Source organism: Phoxinus phoxinus (genome assembly GCF_949152265.1).
Source record: "Phoxinus phoxinus genome assembly, chromosome: 5".
NCBI classification, from domain to species: domain Eukaryota; kingdom Metazoa; phylum Chordata; class Actinopteri; order Cypriniformes; family Leuciscidae; genus Phoxinus; species Phoxinus phoxinus.
In genome coordinates, this window is record NC_136880.1 from 3563217 (window position 1) to 3590704 (window position 27488).

Consider the following 27488-nt stretch of genomic DNA (forward strand, 5'->3'; position numbering starts at 1 on the left):
AAAGGTCAAATAGACATTATGGGTCAGTATATGGGCTGCTATTCTGGAGTATACCTTGATAATTTAAATGAACAATTAGATTTTTGTGCACACTTCTCATCAAAATTCTAGATATCCTTTTAGTTAAATAGTTTTCTGAATACAATAGTTTTGCATCAATCCCAGATTCACTGCATCTCTACAGCAGGTCTATGAGTCTCCAGATGTTCACAAACATGCAGTTTCATATGGAGCTAAAAGAGTCTCAATAAAGATAAATGCACACACTACATTCACATATGCACACACATGATTCATAAATACACACACAGGATACTCAAATGCGCACAAAATTCACAAGTGCACACACAAAATTTTAAAAGCACAGAAGATTCACAAGTGCATACAAAATTCACAAATTCACACAAAATTCATAAATACACACACAATTCAGAAATGCAAACAAAATTTACAAATGCACTCAAGATTCAGAAATGCACAGGGCAAGATTCAGACGTGTATTTCTGATGCACACACAAATATATATTGATTTACAAACTGCTTGCGGTCTGTGAACTTCACTGCATTTTTTTAAACAGGGAATGATCTGCAACCAATCAGATATCTCCCTTGGTTTAGCCAATCACAAGAACGCACCCCGCGTGGGGGATTGTTTACTCATAAGCCAATCACATGAATGCGTTCACACAGCGCGATATGCATGTGGCGCGGGCGCGAGCGCGGTGGAGTTCTGCCTGTCAGTTGGTTGAGAGACATAGGGTGTACTCACACTAGCCAGTTTGAACCGTGCCCGAGTGCGTTTGACTACCAAAGCGCGGTTCGTTTGACTAGTGTGAGTGCTCCGAACCGTGCCCGGGCGCGGCTCGATTAGCCGGCCCTGGCCCGCTTGGAAGAGGTGGGCCAGAGCACGGTTCAGTTGGACTCGGGCGCGGTTCGCATGCAGTGTGAGCTCTAACCGTGCTGGAGCACGGAACAGGACGTCACGGTTTAACAGGGCGCGCTTGACAGGGCATAGCAGAGAGGGAGAGAGAGAGAGAGAGAGAGCCCCGGCCGCGCGCGCGCACTCACCCGAGCGCTGTCTGCTCTCTCTCTCTCCCTCGCGCATATTAATCAAAATCAATTAATACGATGGTGTCGAGAAAAAAAAAACTCCAGTGATTAAATATTTTCTGTGTTGACAAATCTTGTGCGATATCCTAAACTGCCGAATTCATTGCTGTTTTTTTCTGTTTACATTTCATGGTGTGACACTTCTCTTCATTATGCACCATAATGACGTAAGCGTGCTCCGGCACGAATGCTGAAACCCTATGTGAGTGCAGGCCAGAGGGGGAGGGGGGACAATCGTACTCGGGCCCGGTTCATGGCAACCGTGCCTAGACATCATATAGATATATTGAATTTCTTCACTTTGACATTCAGAGCACTGGGCAGAAATCACATCGCGTCAACACCCGCCGCGGGCCTTTCCGATGCTTTGTTTTAAAGGGGGGGTACAATGGTGTTTCATGTATTCAGAGTTGTTTACAGTGTTAAAGAGATGGATACTCATGCTAATAATGGCCAAAGTTTGAAAAGTTATCTTGAACGAATAACAGAGAATTTCTGTGCTGAAAATCATACTTCCGGGTTGCAACACGTTTCGCTGGTTTTTTTCTATCGTAGATCTAATGACGTAGACCAGAGTGGAACTCCTTATATGAGCATTGCTCTCGGAAAAGCGCGTTCATGCACACGTCGACCAGAGGAGAGAAAGACCGCGCTCATCGACGGGCTACTACTGGAAATCATCATCATCAGCGCTAAATAGGAATGGTTGTCAAGAATGTCTCCAAAAAAGTGTGTTTTGGGATGTGAGGGAAAGTTTTCATTGTTCAGCTTCCCAAAGAACCCAGTGTTACTGGAACAGTGGATGCAGTTTATATTTCCGGGACAGCAAAGGAGTGTGGCAAGTGCGGTTTTGTGCTCTGGTCATTTCAGTGACGAATGTTTTATTAACAAGGCCCAAGTCGTCGCTGGATTTGCAAACCGGTTGCAATTAAAACCTGCCGCGGTCCCAGTGATAAAACACCCCATTCATGTAAGTACAACGGTATCAGATTTATTTCTTGTGCTGAAAATCAGCAAGTGAATATGTGTTCATGGGAAAAAAACGAAACATGAGTATTATTTTTTATCTATTGATTGTAGCCTATCAAATTGATTATGTGAAAGTCATGTTACAACTGAATAACTAATTTATTTTATTGATTTATTAGAGCGCATCTACTAACAGAGAATACATGCCTTCAGTAAAGCACAAAGAATGTCAAACAGAACACAGATGTTCTGTGTCTGCTGAAGTGCAAGTCAGCCCACTTAAGATATCTGTAGGCACTCAGTGTACCTTTGTTCCATCTCAAAAGACAGTTGCCACACAGTTCTCCTTCAGTAAGCAGACAGGACATGTACGGAGCAAAGGTATGTAATATGTGAAATGTTTATTACTACCTTAACCTGTTGTGTCATTTTTAAGGTTCTATTTTATCTACCTCTTTTTGCAGTAAAATCAATCGTAATTTGTCTGGCTTATGGTCTCTACCGTGCTATCTTCAGTTGGACAAAACTGATTATTTTTCTGCTTCACATTTTAAAGTGTTGTGTCTTACCATATAGTTTTATTTTTTTTAAATTAATTATGAACACTGTTTTGTATTTCCAACAGTTTTTAAGTGTAATGTACTTAGTTAACCTTCATGTTATATTCCTACGGCTGCTTGCATATGAACCAGAAGCCCACACATTACAAGAATAAAGCTTACTTTGAGAAAAAATAATGGATAGAGTAATTGTTACCTAAATCAAAAAAATAATTTTGTTTTTCCTTGGTCAGGCACGCAGGCCACAGTTTTAAGTGCAAGTGTTAGTACTGAGACCACAAAAGTTGAAACATGGATGCATCTGTCATCTACACCAGTAAAGGCATCCACATCTGGTCTTGGAGCAACACCTGCTAAAAGGCCCCGTATGGAACTGCTGGAGGAGAAGGATGAGGATGAAGGAAACCTTACAGACTTTCTGCAACCCCATGATTCCACATATGAGCCCGTTGACTCTTTTACAGAGGCTTCTGAACTTAGGTAATGTTGTGCAAATATAGTTTGTAAAATTTGTTATTTGTTGTATTTGTTTGCTTTGTCAAAAATTTTAATTTCATGCTTTGTACTTTTTTTAGTGGGTTGGTCTCTTGTGATTATGAACAAGCAAAGTACATTGTTTTTGAAAGCTCTCTCAGGGAGCTTTTCGAAACATGTCCTTTGTGCAAGCATAGCTGCAATGTCCAGCAATGTCGGCTTGGGACTTTTGTGTCTTTTAGTCTGGTCTGTGGCCATTGTCAATATGCTAAAAAATGGCAGAGCCAGCCCAAGAGAGGAAGCACCCCAGTCGGAAATCTGCAATTGTCAGCAGCAGTTTACTTCACAGGTGGATCATTCATTCAGATGAATAAGGTATTTTTCTGATTGTGTGCAAACATTTCTGATTGTGTGCACTAAAAAAAACACTAAGGTTAAACAACATCAATGCGTCTTTGCTATGTTTCCAGATTTGCAGAGCTATGAATCTGCAAATACACCATTACAACACATTCAGAAGGCATGCTCGTATGTTTCTGGAACCTTCCATATTCCACAAGTGGAAGATGGATCAACAGGCCATGTTCCAGCAACTGAAACCACAGGGCAAAATTCCTTTGAGTGGTGACATGCGTGCTGACTCTCCAGATGAAATATTATTACTTCTTTGTTGGCCATAATTGCCAATGTGAATGATGTACAATTCAAAATTTTTGGTTACACACACTGGTGTCTTAACTTTCACATATTTTATATATGTAGGACACTCTGCCAAATATGGCAGCTATACTTTTATGCACATGGACAGCAATAAAATTCTGGATATTCAACTGGTACAGGTAACTATGTGTCTCTGAACATAGTAAAGCCTTATATATATATTTTTTAATTGATTTTGCCAATGGTAAAATTTTTATTTGTCAGAGCAACGAAGTTGGAGGCAGTGCACACATGGAGAAGGAAGGACTCAGAAGAGGTCTGGATCTTCTAGAGTCTAACAACTTAAATGTGGAATACATTGTGACCGATCGGCACACACAGGTGCAGAAGTATCTGAGGGAGAGAGCTGTAAAACAGTACTATGACGTTTGGCACGTCGTGAAAGGTAAATGGAAGTATACATTAATTTTATAGATGTTTAAAATTAGTTTTATTATTTGAAATTAGTATTGTACATACATGTTCATTTTAGGTTATAATACTTTACTTGAAGGGGTGTGCGAAAAACTGACATGACACATTCATAATCATGACATGACACATTTCATGAACATGATGGAGGTTTTATGATATTTAACAACAGTTGTCATAAACATTCCTAAAACCACGTTCGGATTCATGACGTCATGTCATGATTATGAAGGTGTCATGTCAGTCTTATGCACCTCAATTCTAACCAAAATGTATTTACTACAAAACATGTATTATGCAAAGGTCTGATCTCTGCATATTCTAAATTTTGTTTGATTAAATATATATATTTTTAGTTATTATTACTTTTTTTAAATCATCCAGGGCTATCGAAAAAATTGGAGAAACTGTCCAGAAACAAAGAGTGCCAGGTGCTGCGCAAGTGGTTGCCAGGTATCAAAAATCACATGTACTGGTCAGCCATGTCTTCTAATGAAGGAGCTGAGAAAGTTGCTAAATGGAAGAGTTTATTGAACCACATTAAGAATGTCCACACTCATGACAGCCCAGAATTTCCTAAGTGTGCTCATGAAGACAAAGTTTCTACAGACCATAATAAATGGTTAAAACCAGGTTTGTGAAAAACATTTTTTATGTAACTGACCGAATTTTGTTCTTATTTTAAAACAATAACTGTAAATTCATAAATTGTGAAACTGCCCATTTTCGGATGTAACAGGTACCATGCTCCTGTATAAAGTTGAGAAACTGCTCCAAAACAAAAGACTCCTCAAAGATGTGGAAAAGCTGAGCCACCAGCATCAAACATCAGCTCTTGAGGCATTCCACAGTGTCATTCTGAGATTCGCTCCAAAGAATGTGGTATTTCCTTATATTGGAATGTTATGCCGGTAATAATTAAACACAAAAACATTATTAACAATAGTGTTTAATTGCTAACTTTTACTACATTTATTCATACACCTCCATTTTTTGTTTAGGCTCTATCTAGCTGCAATGCATTTCAATGAGAATGCGGATCGTGAACAGGCAGTGAACTTGGAGGGCACAGCTATCTATAAGATAATGTATCCAAAATCTAAGAAGGGGCAACCTACAGCAAAGACAGTGAAAACAGAGCCAACTTATGGTATGTCCAGAACTTTGAAATTTATTATAAATGTTTCATGTTACCAAATATAATTATTTTCTAACATTTAATAAACATTTTAACAAATATATAACTGTATAAAAGGCTCTGACATTTCTGGGTGCCTGCCGCTTTAAGACTCTTATTCTGTAGTTACGGAAGAGGAAAAAAGGGGAATGTATGATTAGCGTGTTAGATCTAGTTAGTATAATTCAGCCTACATACCTGTGTTGTGCAGCTTTTTTAGTCCCTTCTGAATAATCCAGCTTCCAATGTTCATGTGTTGAGTTGATGGCTAAAAACCTTAATGAACTAGCCCTACTAGATTACCTCTTTAACATTGGTCCTTCGAGCCGGAGTGCAGTATTCAGGATGGAGGCAGATGAAGAGATGTATCCGGATGTGAGACCTAAACGTCAAATACGTCGACCTGTCAGACTTCAGGACTTCGAAGTGGACTATATGGGATATAGTCAACGAGACCAGTTACAATGGGATCTGTCACCCCCTGCCTTGGATAGGAGGGTGTTCCTCACTCGGGAGGGTCCAGACCGGATGACCCCTTTTCAGACAGCCCACCCTCACACTCTGAGGGTTTCCCTGGGAATGCTGCTCACCCTGAGATTTATCAGTTAGCCCCAGACCACAGTCAGAGGAGAGATTTGGATGGGTTTATTCAGCCTGCGCGAACACCCTCATCCCATCAGAGCCCATATCTGGATTCTCGTTTCTCTGAGGAAATTAGAGCTATTCGGGAGGAGAATATTAAGCTGCTCCAAACACAACAGGCCTTCCAGACTGGCATAAAGGAACTCAATGAAGCACGGCGTGAGATGAAAGAGCTACTGGAGGTAGCCCGCTCGCTGAAGGCGAACCTGGTCCAAGTTAATAGCCCTGCCTCGAACTACAGCAACCTCACATCTCCACAGGCCGGTGCTGTGGCACCAAGGAGTTTCGCTGATGCAGCACATTCGAAGGAAATGGAGTGTGAGGACTGGCCTGATCCTCCACCCTGGCCCGAACCTGATGAGAACCTTGCAGGAAGAGTGCGCACCCTCAGGGTCAAGGAACAAGGGCTAGACGGTAGCCAGCTTGACTTTCGCCCTGAAGGTAGAGTATGTATGCCTTGTGAGCCTCCACTGCCTACTCAGTATCCCGCTCCTGCTTCTGATAAAGGGATATCACCATGCCACTCTAAACGACCCTCTCAGTGGCACACACACCATGCCCCAACTCATGCACCTGTAATCAAATCAGCGCCTGCCCGGACCTACCATCCCTTAGCAGTCACTGGAGCGGTACATGGCATACCACCATCTAATCAGTTTATGCAGCCGCCGGGAAATGAGCAAGTGTACCGAGGGCCCCAACCCACAATCCCAAGGTTCATTCACCCGGATCCCAGTGAGTTTGCACGGCTTCGCATAGCTTTAGAAAACCTACTCCCATCCAACGCTACAGAACTCTTCAAGTACCAAATACTTGTGGATCATTTAAAGCTGGAGGAAGCTAAGCTGATAGCTGATGCTTATCTAAACTCACCAACCCCTTATAGTGACACTATGTCAGCCCTCCATGACAAATTCGGGCAGCCTCATCAACTTGCCTTAAGGAAGATAGCAAGCGTCCTAGAAACCCCCGAGGTAAGGCGTGGTGATACTATGGCATTCCAGAAGTTCTCTCTCCAGATACAATCTTTAGTGGGTTTATTGCAGACTCTGGGTCCTGAAGGGGAAATCGAACTCAACTGTGGCTCACATGTTGCTCGTCTGCTGAGTAAGCTCCCTCCAGAACAGCGAGCGGATTTCCGTCGACATCAGTTCAAGCAGTTAGGGGCGACCCACACTTTACATGATTTGTCAGAATGGCTCCGCTATGAATCATGGTGTCAGGGCTTCGACAGTCAGGCTACCGGACGCAGCATAAAGGAAAGGCAGAACGTGAAGACTGATGGTCGGCCTGGTAGACAGACGGTGACCGTCCTACATGGAGCTGGTGAGTCGGCTGAGACCGCTTCTTCGTACCATAAAGAGAGTCCAATTAACCGAGGAGCCAAGAGTAAAGCCTACTGTGCCTACTGTGAGAGTACTGAACATTATCTTAGTCAATGCAGTGCTATCACCAAACTCTCCAGAGACCAGCTTAAAGAGTGGATCCGGGTTAACAAGCGGTGCTGGCGCTGTGCACGATCTCATCAAGCCGCTCAGTGCACATTGAAGAAACCTTGCAACATCTGTCAAGGAAAACACCTACTGGCTCTTCATGAGATAAACACAAAGGCAGAGAGGGGCAATAAAGATGTAGCTGCTAAGGAAGAGAGCTGCTTAACTAGCTCTGCGGCTGACTCGCTCTACCTGGACAGACCTGGAGCCGGGAGTCGAGTCATGTTGAAGGTCGTCCCTGTGCTTGTACATTTTGAGGACCGGACACTTGACACCTTTGCGATCCTCGATGATGGGTCAGAGAGGACCATGTTGTTACCAGCAGCAGCTAAGTTCCTTGGCATAAAGGGCAATCCCGAAGCGCTTCCTTTGCGTACAGTCCGGCAGGACATCCAGATCATCCATGGCCACACAGTGTCTTTCCGCGTCTCACCAGCGGCGAACCCTCACACCAGCTATAAGATTAATGGGGCCTTCACAGCTGGCCGCCTCAGCCTAGCACAGCATACTTACCCTATTGATCGCCTGAAGAGAAAATACAGATACCTAAGTGGCATTCCTCTACCTGCCTTAAGAGATGCTCAGCCAACACTCCTTGTAGGCTCAGATAACCCTCAGCTGATAACACCTGTCGAGCCAGTAAGACTTGGTCCACCAGGTGGTCCAGCCGCAGTCCGCACCAGACTTGGATGGACTCTTCAGGGCCCCACCCCATTCATGGGGCGGCCTATCCAACCTGCACAGTGCCTGTATACTTCATCTACGCCATCAATGGATGAGCTTTACAAGCATGTTGAGAGGCTCTGGCAAGTAGACACTGTACCTTACCGACCAGAAAGAGAGGTGACTCGGTCAAAGCAGGATCAGCAGGCTGTAGCATTGCTTGAATCCAAGACTGTCCGTGTTAATGTAGATGGAGTTCTCAGGTACGCCACACCATTGCTGCGATATGCAGGTATGCCACCATTGCACTCACCAAAGGAGGCAGTTATGCCCATGTTACGTAGTACTGAGAGGCGACTCTTAAAGGACCCCAAGCTGGCGGATTCATACAGGAAGGAAATGCAGAAGCTCATAGAAGCAGGTGCTGTGAGAGAAATCACTGAGGATACCTCTACCAAAGAAGGATGGTACATCTCACATCATCTCGTCAGTCACAACGGAAAAAAACGCCTGGTCTTTAACTGCTCTCACCAGTACCTTGGGCAGACCCTGAACCAGTACCTGTTACCTGGCCCTACTCTTAGGGCCCCCTTGCTGGGAGTCTTACTGAGATTTCGTGAACATCCCATAGCGGTTAGTGGAGACATCAAGGGGATGTTTCATCAAGTCCGCCTCATCCCGGAAGATCGCTGCCTTCTAAGGTTCCTGTGGCGGGACCTGAAGGTGGAAGAGCCCCCAAGAACATTTGAGTGGCAAGTTTTGCCTTTCGGCGCAACTTGCAGCCCATGCTGCGCGACATACGCCCTGCAGCGCCATGTTGTTGACCACTGCCGGCCGGACGATGACCTGAGATTCTCCGTTGAGAACTGCTTTTATGTAGATAACTGCCTGCAGAGCATGGGTACGTCGGGTGAAGCCAAACGGCTGGTGGATCGACTCAGGGATCTTCTGAAATCTGCAGGTTTTGAGTTGCGTCAATGGGCTTGCAACGATCCAAGCGTCCTGAGCTACTTACCTCAAGAGGCCAGATCAGAAAGCCTGGACCTGTGGCTGGCACAGGATAAGTCCAACCCTCTGGAGTCAACACTTGGTCTCAGCTGGAATTGGGCAACCGACACCTTGGGCTACAGACATAGGCCTGTGTCCTACGAGGATCCAACCTTGAGGAACATCTACAGAGTTCTAGCTACTCAATATGATCCCCTGGGTTACATGTTACCTTTCTCCACCCGAGCAAAGCTCATCATCAGGCAGCTGTGGGATAAGAAGCGAGGTTGGGATGACTCGAACTTACCCGCCGACCTCCTGCAGGCCTGGTTCAGCTGGGAGGCTGAACTTGAGTCATTACCTCTCCTTACATTCCCGCGTGCATATGTTCCGACGGACGCCAACCTTGCGGGTGCCACCCGTGAGGTGCACATCTTTGCAGATGCCTCTGAGCAAGCCTATGGAGCCGTAGCCTACATGAGAACTGAGGACAAGGAAGGCCAGATCCACCTGTCTTTCATCTTTGCTCGTTCACGAGTAGCTCCAAGACGTCTGCATTCTATCCCACGCCTGGAGCTTTGTGGAGCTCTGGTTGCAGCGCAGCTTGCTCGTGTTCTCGAGAGGGAACTTACTCTGGAAGTGGCTCGAACTGTGTTGTGGTCAGATTCCACTACCGTACTGACCTGGTTACACTCTCAGTCTTGTCGCTATAAGGTCTTCGTAGGCGCCAGAATAGCTGAGATACAGGAGTTAACAGAGAAGTGCACCTGGCGCTACGTGGACTCTGCAAATAATCCTGCTGACGATCTGACGAGAGGAAAGACCCTGGAGGCATTAATAGATCCCAACCGATGGTCTCAAGGACCTCCCTTCCTTCTCCAGAATCCAGCTACCTGGCCAGAGAGACCCAGCACCGAGCCATCTGAAGACAGAGCGGAACTCCGGAAGAACACCTTCTGTGGAGTAACGATTACCTCACCAATGTCAATCAGCAGTGATGACAAAGTGTACAAAACCTGGCAGGAGCTCATGGATGTCACGGCTCAAGAGATCCTAGGACAGACCCCTTCCAATTCACCGCTGAATGCTGAAAAGTAACGGCAGGCAGAGATGAGAGTTCTTCAGCGAGCCCAACAACAGTCATTCCCAGAGGACTACAAACTCCTTGCAGCAGGGAAGCCTGTCTCACCTGGGAGTCGGTAACTCACCTTGGCTCCGGAGTTGGACAAATCCACGGACCTCATAAGAGTGGGAGGTCGGCTGTGACGTTTGGAAGGTCAGGACAACTTAACATTGCACCCTGTGGTTCTGGATGCCTCACATCCAGTTACACGCTTGCTTATCCAAAGATATGATAGCAGCCTGCTGCACCCTGGTCCCGAGCGAGTCTTTGCAGAGATGCGGCGGTTATTCTGGATAATCCGTGGCAGAGAGGCAATTCGCAGACACCAGCGTTCTTGTACCGAATGTCAGCGTTGGAGAGCTCAACCTTCAATTCCCCGAATGGCGGACCTTCCCATTGCTCGTCTCCGATTACACAAACCAGCCTTCCATTCCACTGGCGTGGATTGTTTTGGGCCCATGTTCGTGAAGATGGGCAGACGTCAAGAGAAACGCTGGGGGATAATATTTAAGTGTTTAACAACCAGGGCGGTACACTTGGATCTCCTCAAAAATATGGATGCGGATGCTTTCTTGATGGCCCTGAGACGGTTCATCGCCAGAAGGGGAACACCTGCAGAGTTGTTGTCAGATCAGGGAACCAATTTTAAAGGAGGAGAATGGGAGCTTAGAGAGGCTTTTGCCAGTATGGAGCCAACCCTTCAGAAACAACTCGCGCGACAGAGGATTAAGTTTCAGTTTAACCCCCCAGCAGCTCCACACTTCGGTGGGGTGTGGGAAAGAGAGGTCCGCTCCGTCAAGTCTGCACTTTATACCTGCGTGGGGACCCAACCTGTTCATGAAGACGTCTTGCTCACCGTTCTCCTGGAAGTTGAGGCAATTCTCAATTCTAAACCGTTGGGTTACGTATCTGCTGACATTGCGGATATCGACCCTGTGACACCCAATAGTCTGCTTATGGGGCGGCCGGATGGATCTCTTCCCCAAGTGGTCTATCCTGAGACGGAGCTCCTGAGCCGCAGACGCTGGAGGCATTCACAAGTTCTCGCTGATCAATTCTGGTCCAGATTCGTCAGAGAATATCTCCCTGGGCTGCAAACCAGACAGAAATGGCAGTCCTCTTCTCCTGAACTACTGGATAAGGCCGTTGTCATGCTGGTGGACCCGCAGCTACCTCGAGCACTGTGGCCCATTGGGCATATAACCAAGAGCCACCGCAGTGACGATGGATGCATTAGATCGGCTGATGTGGATATCAAAGGACATGTGTACACCCGACCGGTAGCTCGGCTGGTGATGTTGCCAGCTCTCCCGTCTGGGATGGACGATGCCTCTGTGAGCCCCTCACAGTCTGACTGATAAGCCTTTTAATGGGAGCAAATGTGCTTGCACATTTGGGGGCGGCTGTATAAAAGGCTCTGACATTTCTGGGTGCCTGCCGCTTTAAGACTCTTATTCTGTAGTTACGGAAGAGGAAAAAAGGGGAATGTATGATTAGCGTGTTAGATCTAGTTAGTTCTAGTTCAACGGTATAATTCAGCCTACATACCTGTGTTGTGCAGCTTTTTTAGTCCCTTCTGCATAATCCAGCTTCCAATGTTCATGTGTTGAGTTGATGGCTAAAAAACTAGCCCTACTAGATTACCTCTTTAACAATAACAGTTCACAAATGTATTTTAACAAGAAAAAGTGCAACAAGGATTTTTTATTTTTTTATTTTTACAGAGTACGTTGGTGACCTGATGAGGCTGCTCTTTACGGAGGTGCTTGACAGCCCCGACACCTTTGCTGAAGAACTTCAAAAGCTTCCCATTCCAGCAGACCTGTCATCAGAGTACGAGAGGCCAGCAAAGGAGGATGTTATTGCCAGACATGTGGCAAGGTTCAATCCAGCGGTGGCCGGAACCCAACGTAGTTTCCACCAGCATCAGGAAACTCCAGCCGAATCCGCAGAACAACACATGATGGAATGACCACACGCACATGTCTGCCCAGATATCCCCAGCACCAGCTGACAAAACTCCGATAGGCAAGATACCTGTAACGTCTGGCAGAGACAGTAGTAGATTTATTATGTTGATCAGGGTGTCAAGCTCAATTCCTGGTTGACAACAGTCCCTGCAGAGTTTAGCTTCAAACATAATTAAACACACATGATTAAGCTAATAATGTCCTTGAAGGTAATTTGAAAACTACATGGTGGGGTTTGTTTGTTGGAGCAGAGTTGAAACTAAACTCTGCAGGGCTGCAGTTCTCTAGGAACTGAGTTTGACACCACTAGAGCCCAAATCCAGTATTACGCTATCTATTGTACTCCACAAATACCTCTTGCACATGTGTTTAAATATGCAATAGTTTTATTTGTCCATGCAATTGTACATATAATATTTTTATTTGTCCATGCACGTGTACATATTTCTGGACAGGTGTTTTTCAAATAATGTTCACCTTTGCTTGTCAAATAAACATTTATTTTTCAAAGTTTATTGGTTTGATATTTTGAAATAAGATTAGTACATACAGGTAAATTATGTGATCTAATTTCATAATTACTCACTTCTCCTCTGCTCTCATCCTGAGAGGGCCGTAGTCAGCTCTGTAAATGTTGTTTATATTCTGGAGTGTATAGACATTCAAGCAGTTGGCCTCCAGTCCAGGATGATCTGTCATACACTGTGGAGAGGTTGGCAGCTGACTTAGTCGTCTCTGTACCTGGTAAAAATTATGACAGCAAATTAAGTCTGCTATGTAATTTACATTAAGACTTCTGCATTTTAACACTGAAATAACATAAGTTACTGTTACACAATACAACATTTAATCACTTAATTTGGAGAGCAAAACATATGTGCACTAACATGTGACATTGCATTAGTGATAACACATTTCTAACAATTTCGAGTTTACTTGCAATATACTGTTCTAGAATGAGGTAAGGCCTATGCATGGTATAACATTAGTAAACTTTTCTGGGTTAAGTCCTACAATGTTAAATAGTAATACCCAAGTCGTGAAGGAGTAACACAGACTATATAACAAAACAATGCAATTAAACTGAATAAAAATGAAGTATATGAAAATGTATAGGCTACTTTTAGAGTTGTATGCTGTTACAATTTTGCACAAGTTGCGTACGTATTTAAAGAGAATTGTTAACGTTACCGGTTCTATTTCTTGACAGCAAATGTTTTCTGCCTCTGTTTGCATTGTCCTACAATTCCCACATGTGCACCTTTTAAAACGGGCAAATACAGAAAAAAAGACAACATTATTAAAGGCAAGTTAGAAATTTAGCAAGAGCCGCTAATTTAATGAGTTGTTAAAATTACTTACCATATAGACACGTCCTGCAGTAGTCGTATTTCCTGTTGTTGTTCAATTTCAGACTCTGGATCCGATTCTGGATCAAAGATGTATGGTTGTATCTGCATGTCACTCATATTTAATGTACCCTAATAATTTTTTATATATATATAGTAATATGGCTTACCGGACCACGATCGATAATAAACAAACCTTCCCGCGCACTCCCGCTTGACTCTATAGCTCCGCCCACGCCCATAATCAAGGACCTCGGCTTTTTCCGGATAGAATCGGAAAGCTGTATTTTTATTTTATAAATATGATGAAACTAAAGACTTTTTGGAGATATGAAGGACGCACTATTACTCTATAGGTACTCAAGATTAACATGAGATTGACTGAAACTAAGTATTTTACCCCCCCCCCCTTTAATTAAACAGTCGGATTCCCCTGGTCCGCACCAGTTCTGAGTCTCTATATAATATCTATGGGTTGAGACCTCAACATGGCTTCTGGCAACGACTTACCGCTCCCCTGTCGTTGCCAGAAGCCATGTTGAGGTCTCAACCAACTGACAGACAGAACTCCACCGCGCCCGCGCCACATGCATATCGCGCTGTGTGAACGCATTCATGTGATTGGCTTATGAGTAAACAATCCCCCACTCGGGGTGCGTTCTTGTGATTGGCTAAACCAAGGGAGATATCTGATTGGTTGCTGATCATTCCCTGTTTAAAAAAAGGCATTTGTGTGTCGAGCCAAGTCAAGGGAGTCTCAAAATTCACACACAAATGCAGTGAAGTTCACAGACCGCAAGCAGTTTGTAAATCAATATATATTTGTGTGTGCATCAGAAATACACGTCTGAATCTTGCCCTGTGCATTTCTGAATCTTGAGTGCATTTGTAAATTTTGTTTGCATTTCTGAATTGTGTGTGTATTTATGAATTTTGTGTGAATTTGTGAATTTTGTATGCATTTGTGAATCTTCTGTGCTTTTAAAATTTTGTGTGTGCATTTGTGCATTTTGTGCGCATTTGTGTATCCTGTGTGTGTATTTATGAATCATGTGTGTGCATATGTGAATGTAGTGTGTGCATTTATCTTTATTGAGACTCTTTTAGCTCCATAGTTTCACAGCCAGTTTTCTCTGTGCTGACGTTTCTCACTTCTCCTGCTTAAAAGCCAGAAAGATCTTAATTTCACACTCTGTATTCATACTGAAAACCATGATCTAGTGAGCTTTTGCCCTTCTGCTCTGTGATACATTTCTGTTCTTATGCAAGTAAGTAAATTATATATAAAGCACATTTAAATATAGCAGAGCTATCCAAAGTGCTGAACATAGTAATGAAAAATAAATAAATAAAAGCACAGAAACGTAAAACCAAACAAAACAAACAGTGAAACAAGATTTTAAACTGAATTTTAAAATGAATCGGGAGCTGATGAAGGGACGCTAAAATTGGGGTGACATGATCATATTTCTTTGTTCCCGGTCAGCAGCCTTGCAGCTGCATTTTGTATCAACTGGAGGCGACCAAGTGATGACTGAGTTTGCTTTAGGACTGAGTGTCGCTCTAGTTTCCTTCGAATTTATATTTATTTGTGTATTTAAATGTTCAAATAAAAATACATTTACATTTTACATTTTACATTTATTCATTTAGCAGACGCTTTTATCCAAAGCGACTTACAAATGAGAAACAACAGAAGCAATTAAACTAGCAGTAAGACAACAGTATGCAAGTGCTATGACCCTTCACAGTACAATGCAACGCGCATTCTTTTTTTTCTTTTTCTTTTTTTTTTTAATAGAATAGAATAGATAAGAAAGTGTTAGTAGTGCTGAATCAAGTGCTCAAGTGCTGCCGAAAAAGATACGTCTTCAGCAGTTTCTTAAAGATGGCTACAGACTCAGCAGCTCTGGTTGAGTTAGGCAGATCATTCCACCAGCAGGGAGCAGTCATGGTGAAGGTCCGAGAGAGAGATTTCGTGCCTCTTTGAGATGGCACCACAAGACGCCGCTCACTTGCAGAGCGCAAGTTTCTGGATGGCACATAAGTCTGTAGTAATGAGTTCAGGTACAGGGGAGCAGTGCCAGTGGTTGTTCTGTAGGCAAACGTCAGTGACTTGAATTTGATGCGAGCGGCAACCGGCAACCAGTGCAATTTCGTGAGGAGAGGAGTGACGTGTGCTCTCTTCGGCTCGTTGAAGACCACTCTAGCTGCAGCATTCTGGATCAGTTGCAGAGGTTTGACAGTGCAAGCTGGGAGACCAGCCTGGAGAGCATTACAATAGTCCAGTCTGGATAGAACAAGCGCCTGAACAAGGAGTTGTGTAGCATGCTCTGATAGGAAGGGCCTGATCCTTCTGATGTTGTACAAGGCAAATCTGCATGACCGGGCAGTGCTAGCAATGTGGTCTGTGAAGTTCAATTGGTCATCAATAACCACTCCAAGGTTCCTGGCTGAACTTGATGGAGTTATGGATGACGAGCCTAGCTGGCTGGTGAAGTTGTGATGAAGTGCTGGGTTAGCCGGGATTACAAGTAGCTCTGTCTTCGCGAGGTTTAGTTGAAGGTGGTGGTCCTTCATCCAGCCAGAAATGTCTGTCAGGCAGGCTGAGATGCGAGCGGCTACCGTCGGATCATCCGGCTGGAATGAGAGGTACAGTTGTGTGTCATCAGCGTAGCAGTGGTAGGAGAAGCCATGTTTCTGAATCACAGATCCTAGTGATGTCATGTAGAGTGAGAAGAGAAGTGGTCCAAGAACTGAAGAATTTATCGTTTCAATCTTTTTTTTTAATGCAACAGACATTGAGTTGAGAACTGAATTGACTCTTCTGCAGGTTTGTGAGTCCTGCTGCAGAGGAAGCCTGTCAGTATGTGGATAGAGTTGTGGGTATAAACCCGTTACTCCAGAGAAAGCTGAATCTGAGTGAACATGAACTAGGAGACACACGAGTGAATCAGATCGCTGCTCTACTGCAGGATAAACACTGTCGACTCAACACACTGACGTGAGTATTGCTCATTTATTTATAATATTGCTTTACTTTTAGTTGTAATGTTAGCTGATGATAATATTTCCTCACTTGTTTGAGTCAGAGCAGTTTTTTAATAAAATTAAACAGCAAATTAAAAACACAATTAAAACGTGATATCAAGCTTTAAATATTTGGTTAAGACAGACAGTTTGATCATGGGTCAATAATTATTTCAGTAACTGTAAAGGCAGAACAATGTTTTTGTAACATCAGAATCAGAAATGTTCATAACTGCTTTCAATTGTATTTCCCAAAATGTAAAATGTCAAATTTTGGTGCAGTATATAATGTAACTTGTAAAAATGTGAGAAGTGCATTTTAAAAGTCTGTGATCAGTGTCTGCCTGTAATAAGATCCACTGAAGACAAGTTGACTGAACACTAGTGATGAGCGCTTTAGAAACACGCTTCATGAAGCTACGAAACCTTTATGAATCTTTGGTTTAAAATCAGTGGTTCGAAACGTGTATCAAACTGGCAAAGTCACATGATTTCAGTAAACGAGCTCCGTTACGTTATAACGGTTTCAACACATTTCAAAATGTCAATGGTCGCCCCTCACCACTGATAAATAATACCGTTTGGAAATGTCAATGGTTCACCACTGAGGGGCGATGATCTCTGTGAACCCATGAATCATGCAGATTTACTGAGATTGAACAAGTGTTTGTGGGTTTTACCTGATCAGTTTTATACATTTGTAGACATTTTAATTAGACATTAGTATAATTATAAGGAATAATAGTAGTTAAAGGAGAACTCCGGCGCAAAATGAACCTTTGGTCTAATTACACATTGTTACCTAGTCAACCGTTATCTGAGATTTGTTTTGATGATTATCGAATGTAAATAGTTTTATCTCTAAAAACAGTTTAGCCTATAACGCTAGTATATTAAATATAGTATATTATTATAAGTATATTATATTATTATAGCATAGAGTAATGACAAATAAAAATCGCTTGTTAATACCACTAGCCCCACACTAACACGGTAGCATAATGAGGGTCACTACCTTCAAACCGAAGCATTTACAAATTCGCTTCCACAAATTCAGTGGTTCAAATTCGACAGTAAATTCAACATTGACATCCAGGAACTGCAGGAAAAGCAGTAGATTACCGAGCATAATCTCCATCTGCTGCTAGTCGACCTCACCAGCAGGGGGCGCAAGCGCGTGTTGTTGACGAAGACCAGAGCAACAGTTAGAGCAAGCCATTCATTCAGAAAAACTGATTTAAATGTATGTGTATTTGTGAATATTATGAAGGCTGTTTTTATGTGTATTGCTCAGAAAAACACAAAAATAACCCATTTCCCCTTATTTGGTCAAACTTATAAGTGCTTTTATTATTTTCAGTGATGTGCAGCCTGTACATATCTGTTCACATCTCAAAAAATGTGTTTTAGGGGATTTCATGACCCTTTAAAAATTATATGAAATGAATGTGTAAACGAACATACTGTAAAGTAGTTTATTTAAATGAGCAGTGTGTAGTCTTTCTCTGTGTTACCTGCATCTGGATATCCCTGTTTATTTGTCAGCAAAAGTCTGCTGGATGAAGCTAAACACACTAGTTGATCATCATAAATCTGATTCATTTTCTTTTCTCTTTCTGTCTTCAGTCTGAGTGATTCCAGTAATACAGAGAAACAGAGTCTCATCCTGACTTCAGCTCTGAACTCAAACCCGTCACACCTGAGAGATCTGGACCTGAGCTGGAATAAACTAGGAGACTCTGGAGTGAAAAACTTCAGTGATCTACTGATGAACCCACAACTCAAGCTGGAGAAACTACAGTTAGTGTCATTATACTGTACAGCAATTACAGTGTGACTGAAGTTTATTTATCTGAAGACAGCAGGGCTTATGTTTCATTGTTTACAGCAGTGCACTTTCTGGGGTTTCCCTATTGCTCACATTTTATGTGTTTTTATCTAGATAGTAATTGTTTAACTTCCAGCATTTGATACAATGTACTGATTGTGTACATGCAGAAATCTGTCTTTTCAACAGAGAATAAAGAAGAGAGACGTCAAATAAATAGTTAAAATGAAAGGTGAATACAGGGTAAAATTTTAACTAGCAGATATCATCATGAAACTTTCCCAGTTTATTGCCTACATTAAGATGAGAAAAAATGTATTATAAGTTTTCTGTAATTTTATGTTTAATTATGCAAATTAGGCATTGTCTAATTAAATATGTGCTAATTTGCATATATTTTAAAAAATTAAATCTGAGTATTGGATAAAATTCTTTTTTCATTGTGTTCACATATTAGATGGGGAAAAATTACAGAGGGATTTATGGATATCTACTTTTGTTATCCTGTAAATAGCCTTAAAAAATAGATTTTCGCCACGTTTTTTGGAATATAATGTTACATAAATCAGGCAAGGAATGATATATTTACAAATCCCTCTGTAGATGTCTTCATAATATAACTAGGCACAAGACTGGAAGGTTTGGTGTATATCGGTGCGACTGAAGTGGAGATTTCAGACTTGGAGAATGAGAGAAAAGTAATTTTTAGAAAACGGGCTTTAAAGGGGTGGTTGATTATGATTTCACTTTTCTAGCTTTAGTTAGTGTGTAATGTTGCTGTTTGATCATAAGCAACATCTGCAAAGTTACAACGCTCTTTTTAAAATTTACATAACCCCGCCCCCTGAACACGGTTGATAGATTATCATGACAGAATATGCTAATCAATGACTAGAAGATAGTTAACTCCACATCAGCTGCATAAATTCATCAACTAACCATTCAGAAATGACCCGTTGCTTCTACATGTTGTCACTTCTTCTTGAGTCTCTCCATCATTGTCTGACTCCGGGTTGAACATGAACTAAAAGTTTTTTAAATTTCCAGTGCGTGTGTGTGTGTGTGAGGTAAAAGGACACAAGCACGGGCTCTACTTCAGCCGGAACCGACTCATGTAAAGAGTTCACTAGTTCACAAAATTGTATCTAAAGCTCTAGCACTCTTCTTACTATTCTCGATTAAAGTTTGGATGCGTGTCTCTAGTTCTGAAATCTTCTCCGTCAGCCTGACTGTCTCCTTGCATTTATCACATATAAATCTATATTGCCGACAGAGAAGGCTATGGTAAACATGTGACATGAAGTGCAGGTGACAATAACAGGACAAGACATTACTCACCGTGTTTGTTGACTGATTCTTACTCACCTGGGCTTTTATGAACTCAAAGCCGCGGGCGCGCGAGAGAAAAATAAATAACTGAGCGCACGGGTGGTGCGTTAACAGGCTAGTAAGTCACTAGCGTGTTGTGCTGACAATAACGGAAGCTAGCAATGTCAGGTTAATCTGAGATGTTGGGTAAGCTGTATTTAGTAGTACAAACAACTAGAAATGATAGTAAATGATGGTTCAAAACAGAAGGAAATACGAAGCTAATACGAGGCTTACGCTGGGTTCACACCGGACGCGGGAGCGGCGCGGAACGGAAAATCACGCACGGCCCGGCGCGTGCCTGTTCACACCAGACGCGTATTCTTCGCCGAGGTCGACAAGCGCTTCTGCTCAGTTGTTGTTTATTCAGAGCTATTTTTTACATCATGGTTAAGTAAATAACCTCATAAAATGAATACACCATGTTTCTGTAACCAAGAAGTTTGTACACTTCTTTTATTAATCCGTTGTCGAGACACACATGCAGCCAGAGAGAGAATAGCCTATTGTAGACAGTAGTAGGCTAGTGTAGATATACCGTTGAAATATACATCCTCTCTTCAAATTTATTAAATCTATTTTCCTCTTCCTGTTTCCCAGTGCGAGTAATTTGACATCATCCATTTTCACTTATCAACTCCTGCCTGCCTCTCTCTCTCTCTCTCTGTTTCCCTGTTTGTTTGTGTGTTCTCGCGGTATTTTAATTAGAAAATTGACGCGGATCACTCGCGGCTCGCGCAAAAAATAGACCAGACGCCGAAACTGGCGCTTCACGGCGCGGGCCGGCCGCGGTGCTCCACGTCTGGTGTGAACGACACCATAGGTTAACATGGGCGCCGAAAGGAAGCGGCCTCCGTTCCGCGCCGCTTCCGCGTCGCTTCTGCGTGCGGTGTGAACCCGGCGTTAGTCGAAGCAAACACACACCAGCAGCAGCAGCAGTCACAGCGAGGCAGACAGGAGCCATAAAGACATTGATACAGCTGTACGTCTGATCATGAACGCGATGACATGAGTAATTATTCTGACACAGAACACAATGATTTAGACACGAAAATTAGAAGAACAATGGACAAAAAAGTAACCATACCTTTATTCTTTCAGCTAAACTGACGCATGTCGTATTGTTACAATGTGGGTAGTATATTTATATTAACAATGTGTAGTCTTTCTCCATGTTTCTGTACCTGGATGTCCCTGTTTATTTGTCAGCAAAAGTCTGCTGGAAGCTAAACACACTAGTTGATCATCATAGATCTGAGTCATTTTCTATTTCTGTCTTCAGTCTGAGTGATTGCAGTATTACAGAGGAACAGAGTCTCATCCTGACTTCAGCTTTGAACTCAAACCCGTCACACCTGAGAGATCTGGACCTGAGCTGGAATAAACTAGGAGACTCTGGAGTGAAAAACCTCAGTGATCTACTGATGAACCCACAACTCAAGCTGGAGAAACTACAGTTAGTGTCATAGAACTGTACAGCAATTACAGTGTGACTGAAGTTTATTTCCAATAAATTTTTTTCTACAATTCAGTTTTTGTTCAGGTTTAACTGATTATTCATCTGAGTGATTTCCTCTCTGTTCTAGACTCTCTAACTGCAGTGTGACAGAAGAAGGTTATAAAGCTCTGGCCTCAGCTCTGAGATCAAACCCTTCACACCTGATAGAGCTGGATCTCACAGGGAATGATCCTGGAGAATCAGGAGTGAAGCAGCTCAATGATTTACTACAGGATCCAGACTGTCAACTGAAGACACTGAGGTGAGACGGGATCTAATAATTAACTAAATATGCAGGCTAAATATTCATAACAAATACATTATTTTAGTTGTATAATAAGCTGGACATTGAGTTGAGAACTGAATTGACTCTCCTGCAGGTTTGTGAGTCCTGCTGCAGAGGAAGCCTGTCAGTATGTGGATAGAGTTGTGGGTATAAACCCGTTACTCCAGAGAAAGCTGAATCTGAGTGGACATGAACTAGGAGACACACAAGTGAATCAGATCGCTGCTCTACTGCAGGATAAACACTATCGACTCAACACACTGACGTGAGTATTGCTCATTTATTAATAGTATTACTTTACTTTTAAGCAGTTTTTTCCTCAGCGTCACAATGAGTCACAACAATTTAAAGTAATAAAATTAAACAGCAAATTAAAAACACAATTAAAACGTGATATCAAGCTTGAAATATTTGGTGAAGACAGACAGTTTGATCATGGGTCAATAATTATTTCAGTAACTGTAGAGGCAGAACAATGTTGTTTGTAACATCAGAACTGTTCATAACTGTTTTCAATTCAATGTTTGTATTTCACAAAATGTAAAATATAAATTTTGGTATATCTAAAAATAAATATCTAATAATTGAACAAGTGCATTTTAAAAGTCTGTGATCAGTGTCTGCCTGTAATAAGATCCACTGAAGACAAGTTGACTGAACGCTAGTGATGAGCGTTTCGAAACACGCTTCATGAAGCTACGAAATCTTTACAAATCTTTTGTTTTTGAATCAGTGGGTCGGAGTGTGTATCAAACTGGCAAAGTCACATGATTTCAGTAAACGAGGCTCCGTTACGTTATAACTGTTTCAAAACGTTTGGAAATGTCAATGGTTCACCACTGAGGGGCGATGATCTCTGTGAACCCATGAATCATGCAGATTTACTGAGATTAAACAAGTGTTTGTGGGTTTTACCTGATGTCTGATCAGTTTTATACATTTGTACCAGTGTTAATTTTTAGGGCTGCCCCCGACTAAAGATATTCCTAGTCGACTAACACTCCTGCATTTTAGCGATTAGTCGAATAATCGTTCATTTATGATATTAATATAAAACTTCCGTATATACAAGGAAAGGTATAGTCCAAGTTAAAGTTTAACACTTCCATATGACACAAAATGCTAAAGCATGATATTAGCGCGTTCAAAATGAAAATGAAGCGCTTAAAACAGAATAGTAAAGCGTTTAAAGTATACAGCGCGTGCACGTTATAGGCTAATTATAACATAAAACAGCAATCAGACTGCCTGTGCATTTTAATAATTTATTATCAAAAAAATACAAACTGTAACAGTTACATGTTAAAAAAAAAACATTTTGAATAAAATAAACAAAAATTCGTTCTTTAAAATAAATTAAATAAACTTAGGCCTAGTACAAAATAAGGCCTAGTACAAAACAAGGCAAAAAAAACAAACAAATAAATACTGTATCAAAAACGCTGTTTGGTAACAATTTAATAAATGCACGGCACATCGCACAACGCCAAAACTTTGAATAAAAAAGAAGGCGGCAAACAAATCAACAGCCTAAGTATTTGATTAAATTGTTTAGAACAACTAGGCTATATTTAAGACAAAATGTGGAACAAATAGGCTAATTTAAAGAACACTAATACAAATCAAAAATATCAGAGCAAAGCCGCAAACTGCCATTAAGACGACGGATGAGTCTTGACCTGAAACAACAAATTGCAAACATTACAGAATAAAAAACAACTTCTGCATTAGGCTATATAAAAACGAATAAATACAAATAATATTTATTTAATTTTGTACAGCCTACCCGTTATAAAATAAAACACCCGTTTTTTTTATATATATAGCCTAACGGATAGCAAACAGAAACACTACAAAAAGGAAATGAAGCATTCTTACCTAAGCTTTCAATTATATTTTATTTTTTTCATATTATGTGAGAGGAACACCAGCTTGTCCACATTGTTGGGAAGAAGGGAGCTTCTCGACTTGTTCACAATGAAGCCGGCCTTTGAAAAGATGCGCTCTGATGGAGTGGATGTGGAAGGGATACAGTGGAGGCGTTTAGCTGCTTTAGCGAGCTTTGGATATCGATGTTAATTTTTTTGCCACCATGCCAATGGTCCCGAATCAACCTTTGTTTTATTTTCCAAGTACATTTTTAGTTCATCCTTCTCTTCTGCATGCTCCTCCTCATCAATGGGCATCAGCATGGATATCTCGGCCTGCTTTTCCTTTTTCGGTTCGGGCTCACCCTCCTCTGCAGGGCTAAAGCCTTGTTTATACTCGACGCGTCCGCACGAGCACGAGTCTCCGCTGACTGCGCGCGCGCCTCTCCAAATGGTCGAGGCGTTTATACTTGACGCGCTCGCCGTTGTACTATTCTTTGAAACTACAGGGGGCGACTCGAGTAATTGTCCTCTCTAAACCATAAGGAATCGGTGAGAAGAAGAAATATAAACACGTGACAATGTTTATTTTAGTTACCACCATAGATCTCGTTGCTTTGATGTCATGTCATACACTGACTGCGCAGTCCCTGATTGCGTAATTTTTTCACGTGATTTTTTTTTTTTTTTGCGACTAACCGACTAACCGATGTATTCGACCAAGCCCTCTTCATATCGACTAACATTTAGTTGACTATTTGGGGGCAGCCCTATTAATTTTGGTAGTCATTTTCTGATTTAGTCTTAGTCTTCATCTTCAGATGAAAATGTGATTCCCATCACGCATACAGCTCAACTAACGCGATCGTTATAAAGGTGTTTATACAACAAAACACATGCACATATTTGACAATCGGAAATATCAGTGTTTCATACTATAGATAATAAATGTGTGAATATTTTTTATAAAAAAGGAAAAATTACATAAAAGCAGATCATCATTGATTCAGCGCTGTGTTGTGGTTGCGCTGTCACGTGACAAGCAATGACGCGTAACCATGGAAACAATAAAGTGACAGATTCGAAACAACGGTCGCCTTGCTCATTAGTCATTATTTATTTGTAGCCTACTTATCATTTTGATACTAGGGGGCTAATAAAGACACTTACAGCATGTGTTGCCTGGGTCTGATTATAATTTCACCAACAGTAATTCTGGATTGCCTCCACCAAACAAGTAAATAGAAAATAAGCAAATCAGAGCACTGTGCGCCAAAACAGCAGCATGCGCGCAAGCGTGAACCACTAGTGTTTCTTGTACTGTCTACGGTATCAGTCACTGCATCAAATTTCTCCCTGAGACCAGAGTTTGGCACCGCACCTTCCCGTCCGGCTTGGCTACGTGAACGAAAACGCGTGCATGCTAGAAATAGAACCGACGCCTATTTTCCACGCGACAAACGTGTTGGAAGCGTTTCCAGGCAAAATAGAGTAGGAACAAATGTTTATATGTAATTTTGTCACAAATACATATTAATAAATTACATTTTGATGTTTGAAACTCTCTAATTTAAAAAATATATATATTTAAATATATAAATATAAATAATTATCGATTTTTAAATATTGCACCTGTCAATACAGAACGTAATATTCTGTAGCCTATTTTGCCGTCAATACTGCCGACGTTGTCTTTGCTGTATCAGTAGGCTATAGCTATATATTTATGTTTAATATCCAAATGTAGACTGGTCTGCCGGCACAGAGCCACGCAGTCGCAGACAGCACGTGAAGTTCGTGAACACCGAATTCCCTTTTCTTTCTTATCTATTTGTGTTTGAATGAAAGAAAATGTACGATGTGCACGAAAAAATAAGTCAAAGTGCCCGTATCAACGAGTTTCCCCGTAAACGCAGTCAGAGAAAGAGAACGGATGCATGTCATTACCGGTATTAGATACATGCATTCGTCTTAAAGGGACAGCAACCCAATATTCCTGCAGCTGTGTGTGTCACCAAAGTTAATCAAACAACAAAAGAGAAAGGGAAAAATCACTTTTGTAGCTTAAGATAAACTGTATTAATTATATTAATCATATTTAATGTATACAGTGAAGGCAGTGTTATTTTACATTTGATTATTCAATGTCTGTAACTTAATACAGTAAAGCACTGCTTTATTTCACATGTATTTTTGTTCTATTGTATTTATGTATGCTTGTAATTTTTTTTTTTTTTTTTTTTATGCAGAGGCATTAGGCCTCCCCTACAAAATTACCCCAATCATCCTAGAATGATTAATTCTTTACAAAAAGAGCTACTCAAATCATCAGGTGAAATTGTTTTCAGGAAGAAGAGTTGTAGAGCAAGAAGAAGTGCTAGATAGTTTTTCAGAATGTCATTTTACTCTGTGTGCCTGTAGGGGTGGGCCGGGGATGGCAGGGGTTGGTGGCAATGTAAGTATCTGGATATTTGCCGCAGGGCGAGGGCTTCGATACCTCTCTCTTTTTTGACCATACATGTGTTTGTATCCCTGTTGGTCGAGCAATATTAAAGTTAGAGCTTATTTAGAGAAATCAGCAGAATGGCTTAGTGCAGGCGCTAACGGCTCCAAATATGTATCTCGTAATTTACCCCACTAATAATTAGGGATGTCCAGATCCGATCACATGATCGGAAATCGGGCCCGATCACGTGGTTTCAGACTCGATCGGAATCGGACGTTACCTCCCGATCAGGACTCAGATATATATATGTATATATATTCTCATTATTTTTTAACACATCTATAGTTATGCGGTGGCACAGAGTTAGACCCTTTTGACTCCACACAGAAACAGCAAAGCATGCGGCATGACATCACTTTGTTGACATCACCAAAAGAATTTATGTTATTTATTACTTGATTGTTCAAGCTACCTCACAGAAGTGCTCAACAGAGTTGTTGAATGATAAAATAAGGTGAATTAAATAAAAAATAAGGAACATCCTGGATCTGTTTTTTCGCTCTTCTTTTTTTAAAATGTATTATAGAAGTATCGGATCGGGACTCGGTATCGGTAGATACTCAAAATCAAATGACTCGGACTCGGATTCGAGGGCAAAAAAACCTGATCGGGACATCCCTACTAATAATAGTCAATAGTTAATGTCAGTAGTTTATATGGGGCAGCTAGTGTCAAAATATGGCTTTATGACATATGTTTATGACAGGAAATGTCCATATTTGGGGGTTTTATGACCAACAGGTGGGTGACCTTTGACGTGTGTTTCCGGAATGTTTATGGTTGTTTGTTTATGATAGTGATCTGCTTGTGCGACTGGTAGGAATGTTTTCATGGGGCTGATTTTTATTATATCAGGATAATGTTCGCAGAATGATGAAATTATGAACATGAAGAGATCTGTCATCACGGATATGATTTTCAGATGGAGCAGCATCGTCCGTATGCCTGTGGAGAGAATGAAAACGGGTGAATGAGTTTAAAGAAATAAGCATTGGTGCTAAATAAATCATATAAAATAACAGATATATGAAATAAGATTACAATTATCAAATATAAGTATTTTAAAGTAAGTTTTAAACATGTGTTGCACTTAATGATAATGAGGCGATCTTTATGCGTCTATGGTTAAACTGGTTAATGTCGGGTTGGTGAGAATGAAACAACTAGTTGTAAGAAATACAAATCATGGCTGTTAAATAAATAAAAATATAGCCTATAAAAAATATGTTGGTAAGATTACATTTAATATTTAAAAGCTAGGTTAGACCAGGGTCGAAGTGAAACTCCGTAGCTCAAACTACTAGGAGTGCGCGCAGCGCGCCGCCGATCAGAGATTTCTGCTCAGAAGAATGTCAGAGTGAATTGTTTTCAGATTACCCATCCACGTCTATAATAAACCAATAGATAATATATGAAATTAGATTTATTTAAGTATAAGTATATAATCATCGCAAGG

At 41.5% G+C, this 27488-nt stretch overlaps 1 protein-coding gene across 1 annotated transcript in view; it reads left to right on the forward strand.

Annotated features, from left to right (window-relative positions):
* LOC306998037 (NACHT, LRR and PYD domains-containing protein 12-like) overlaps window positions 1-27488 on the forward strand; it is a 90978-nt gene that overhangs the window by 24438 nt on the left and 39052 nt on the right. Inside the window, exons 10-13 of the mRNA XM_079611769.1 lie at window positions 16482-16652; window positions 21157-21330; window positions 21461-21634; window positions 21753-21923. Coding sequence (XP_079467895.1) covers window positions 16482-16652; window positions 21157-21330; window positions 21461-21634; window positions 21753-21923 — 690 coding nt within the window. The remainder of the gene's footprint in view (window positions 1-16481; window positions 16653-21156; window positions 21331-21460; window positions 21635-21752; window positions 21924-27488) is intronic.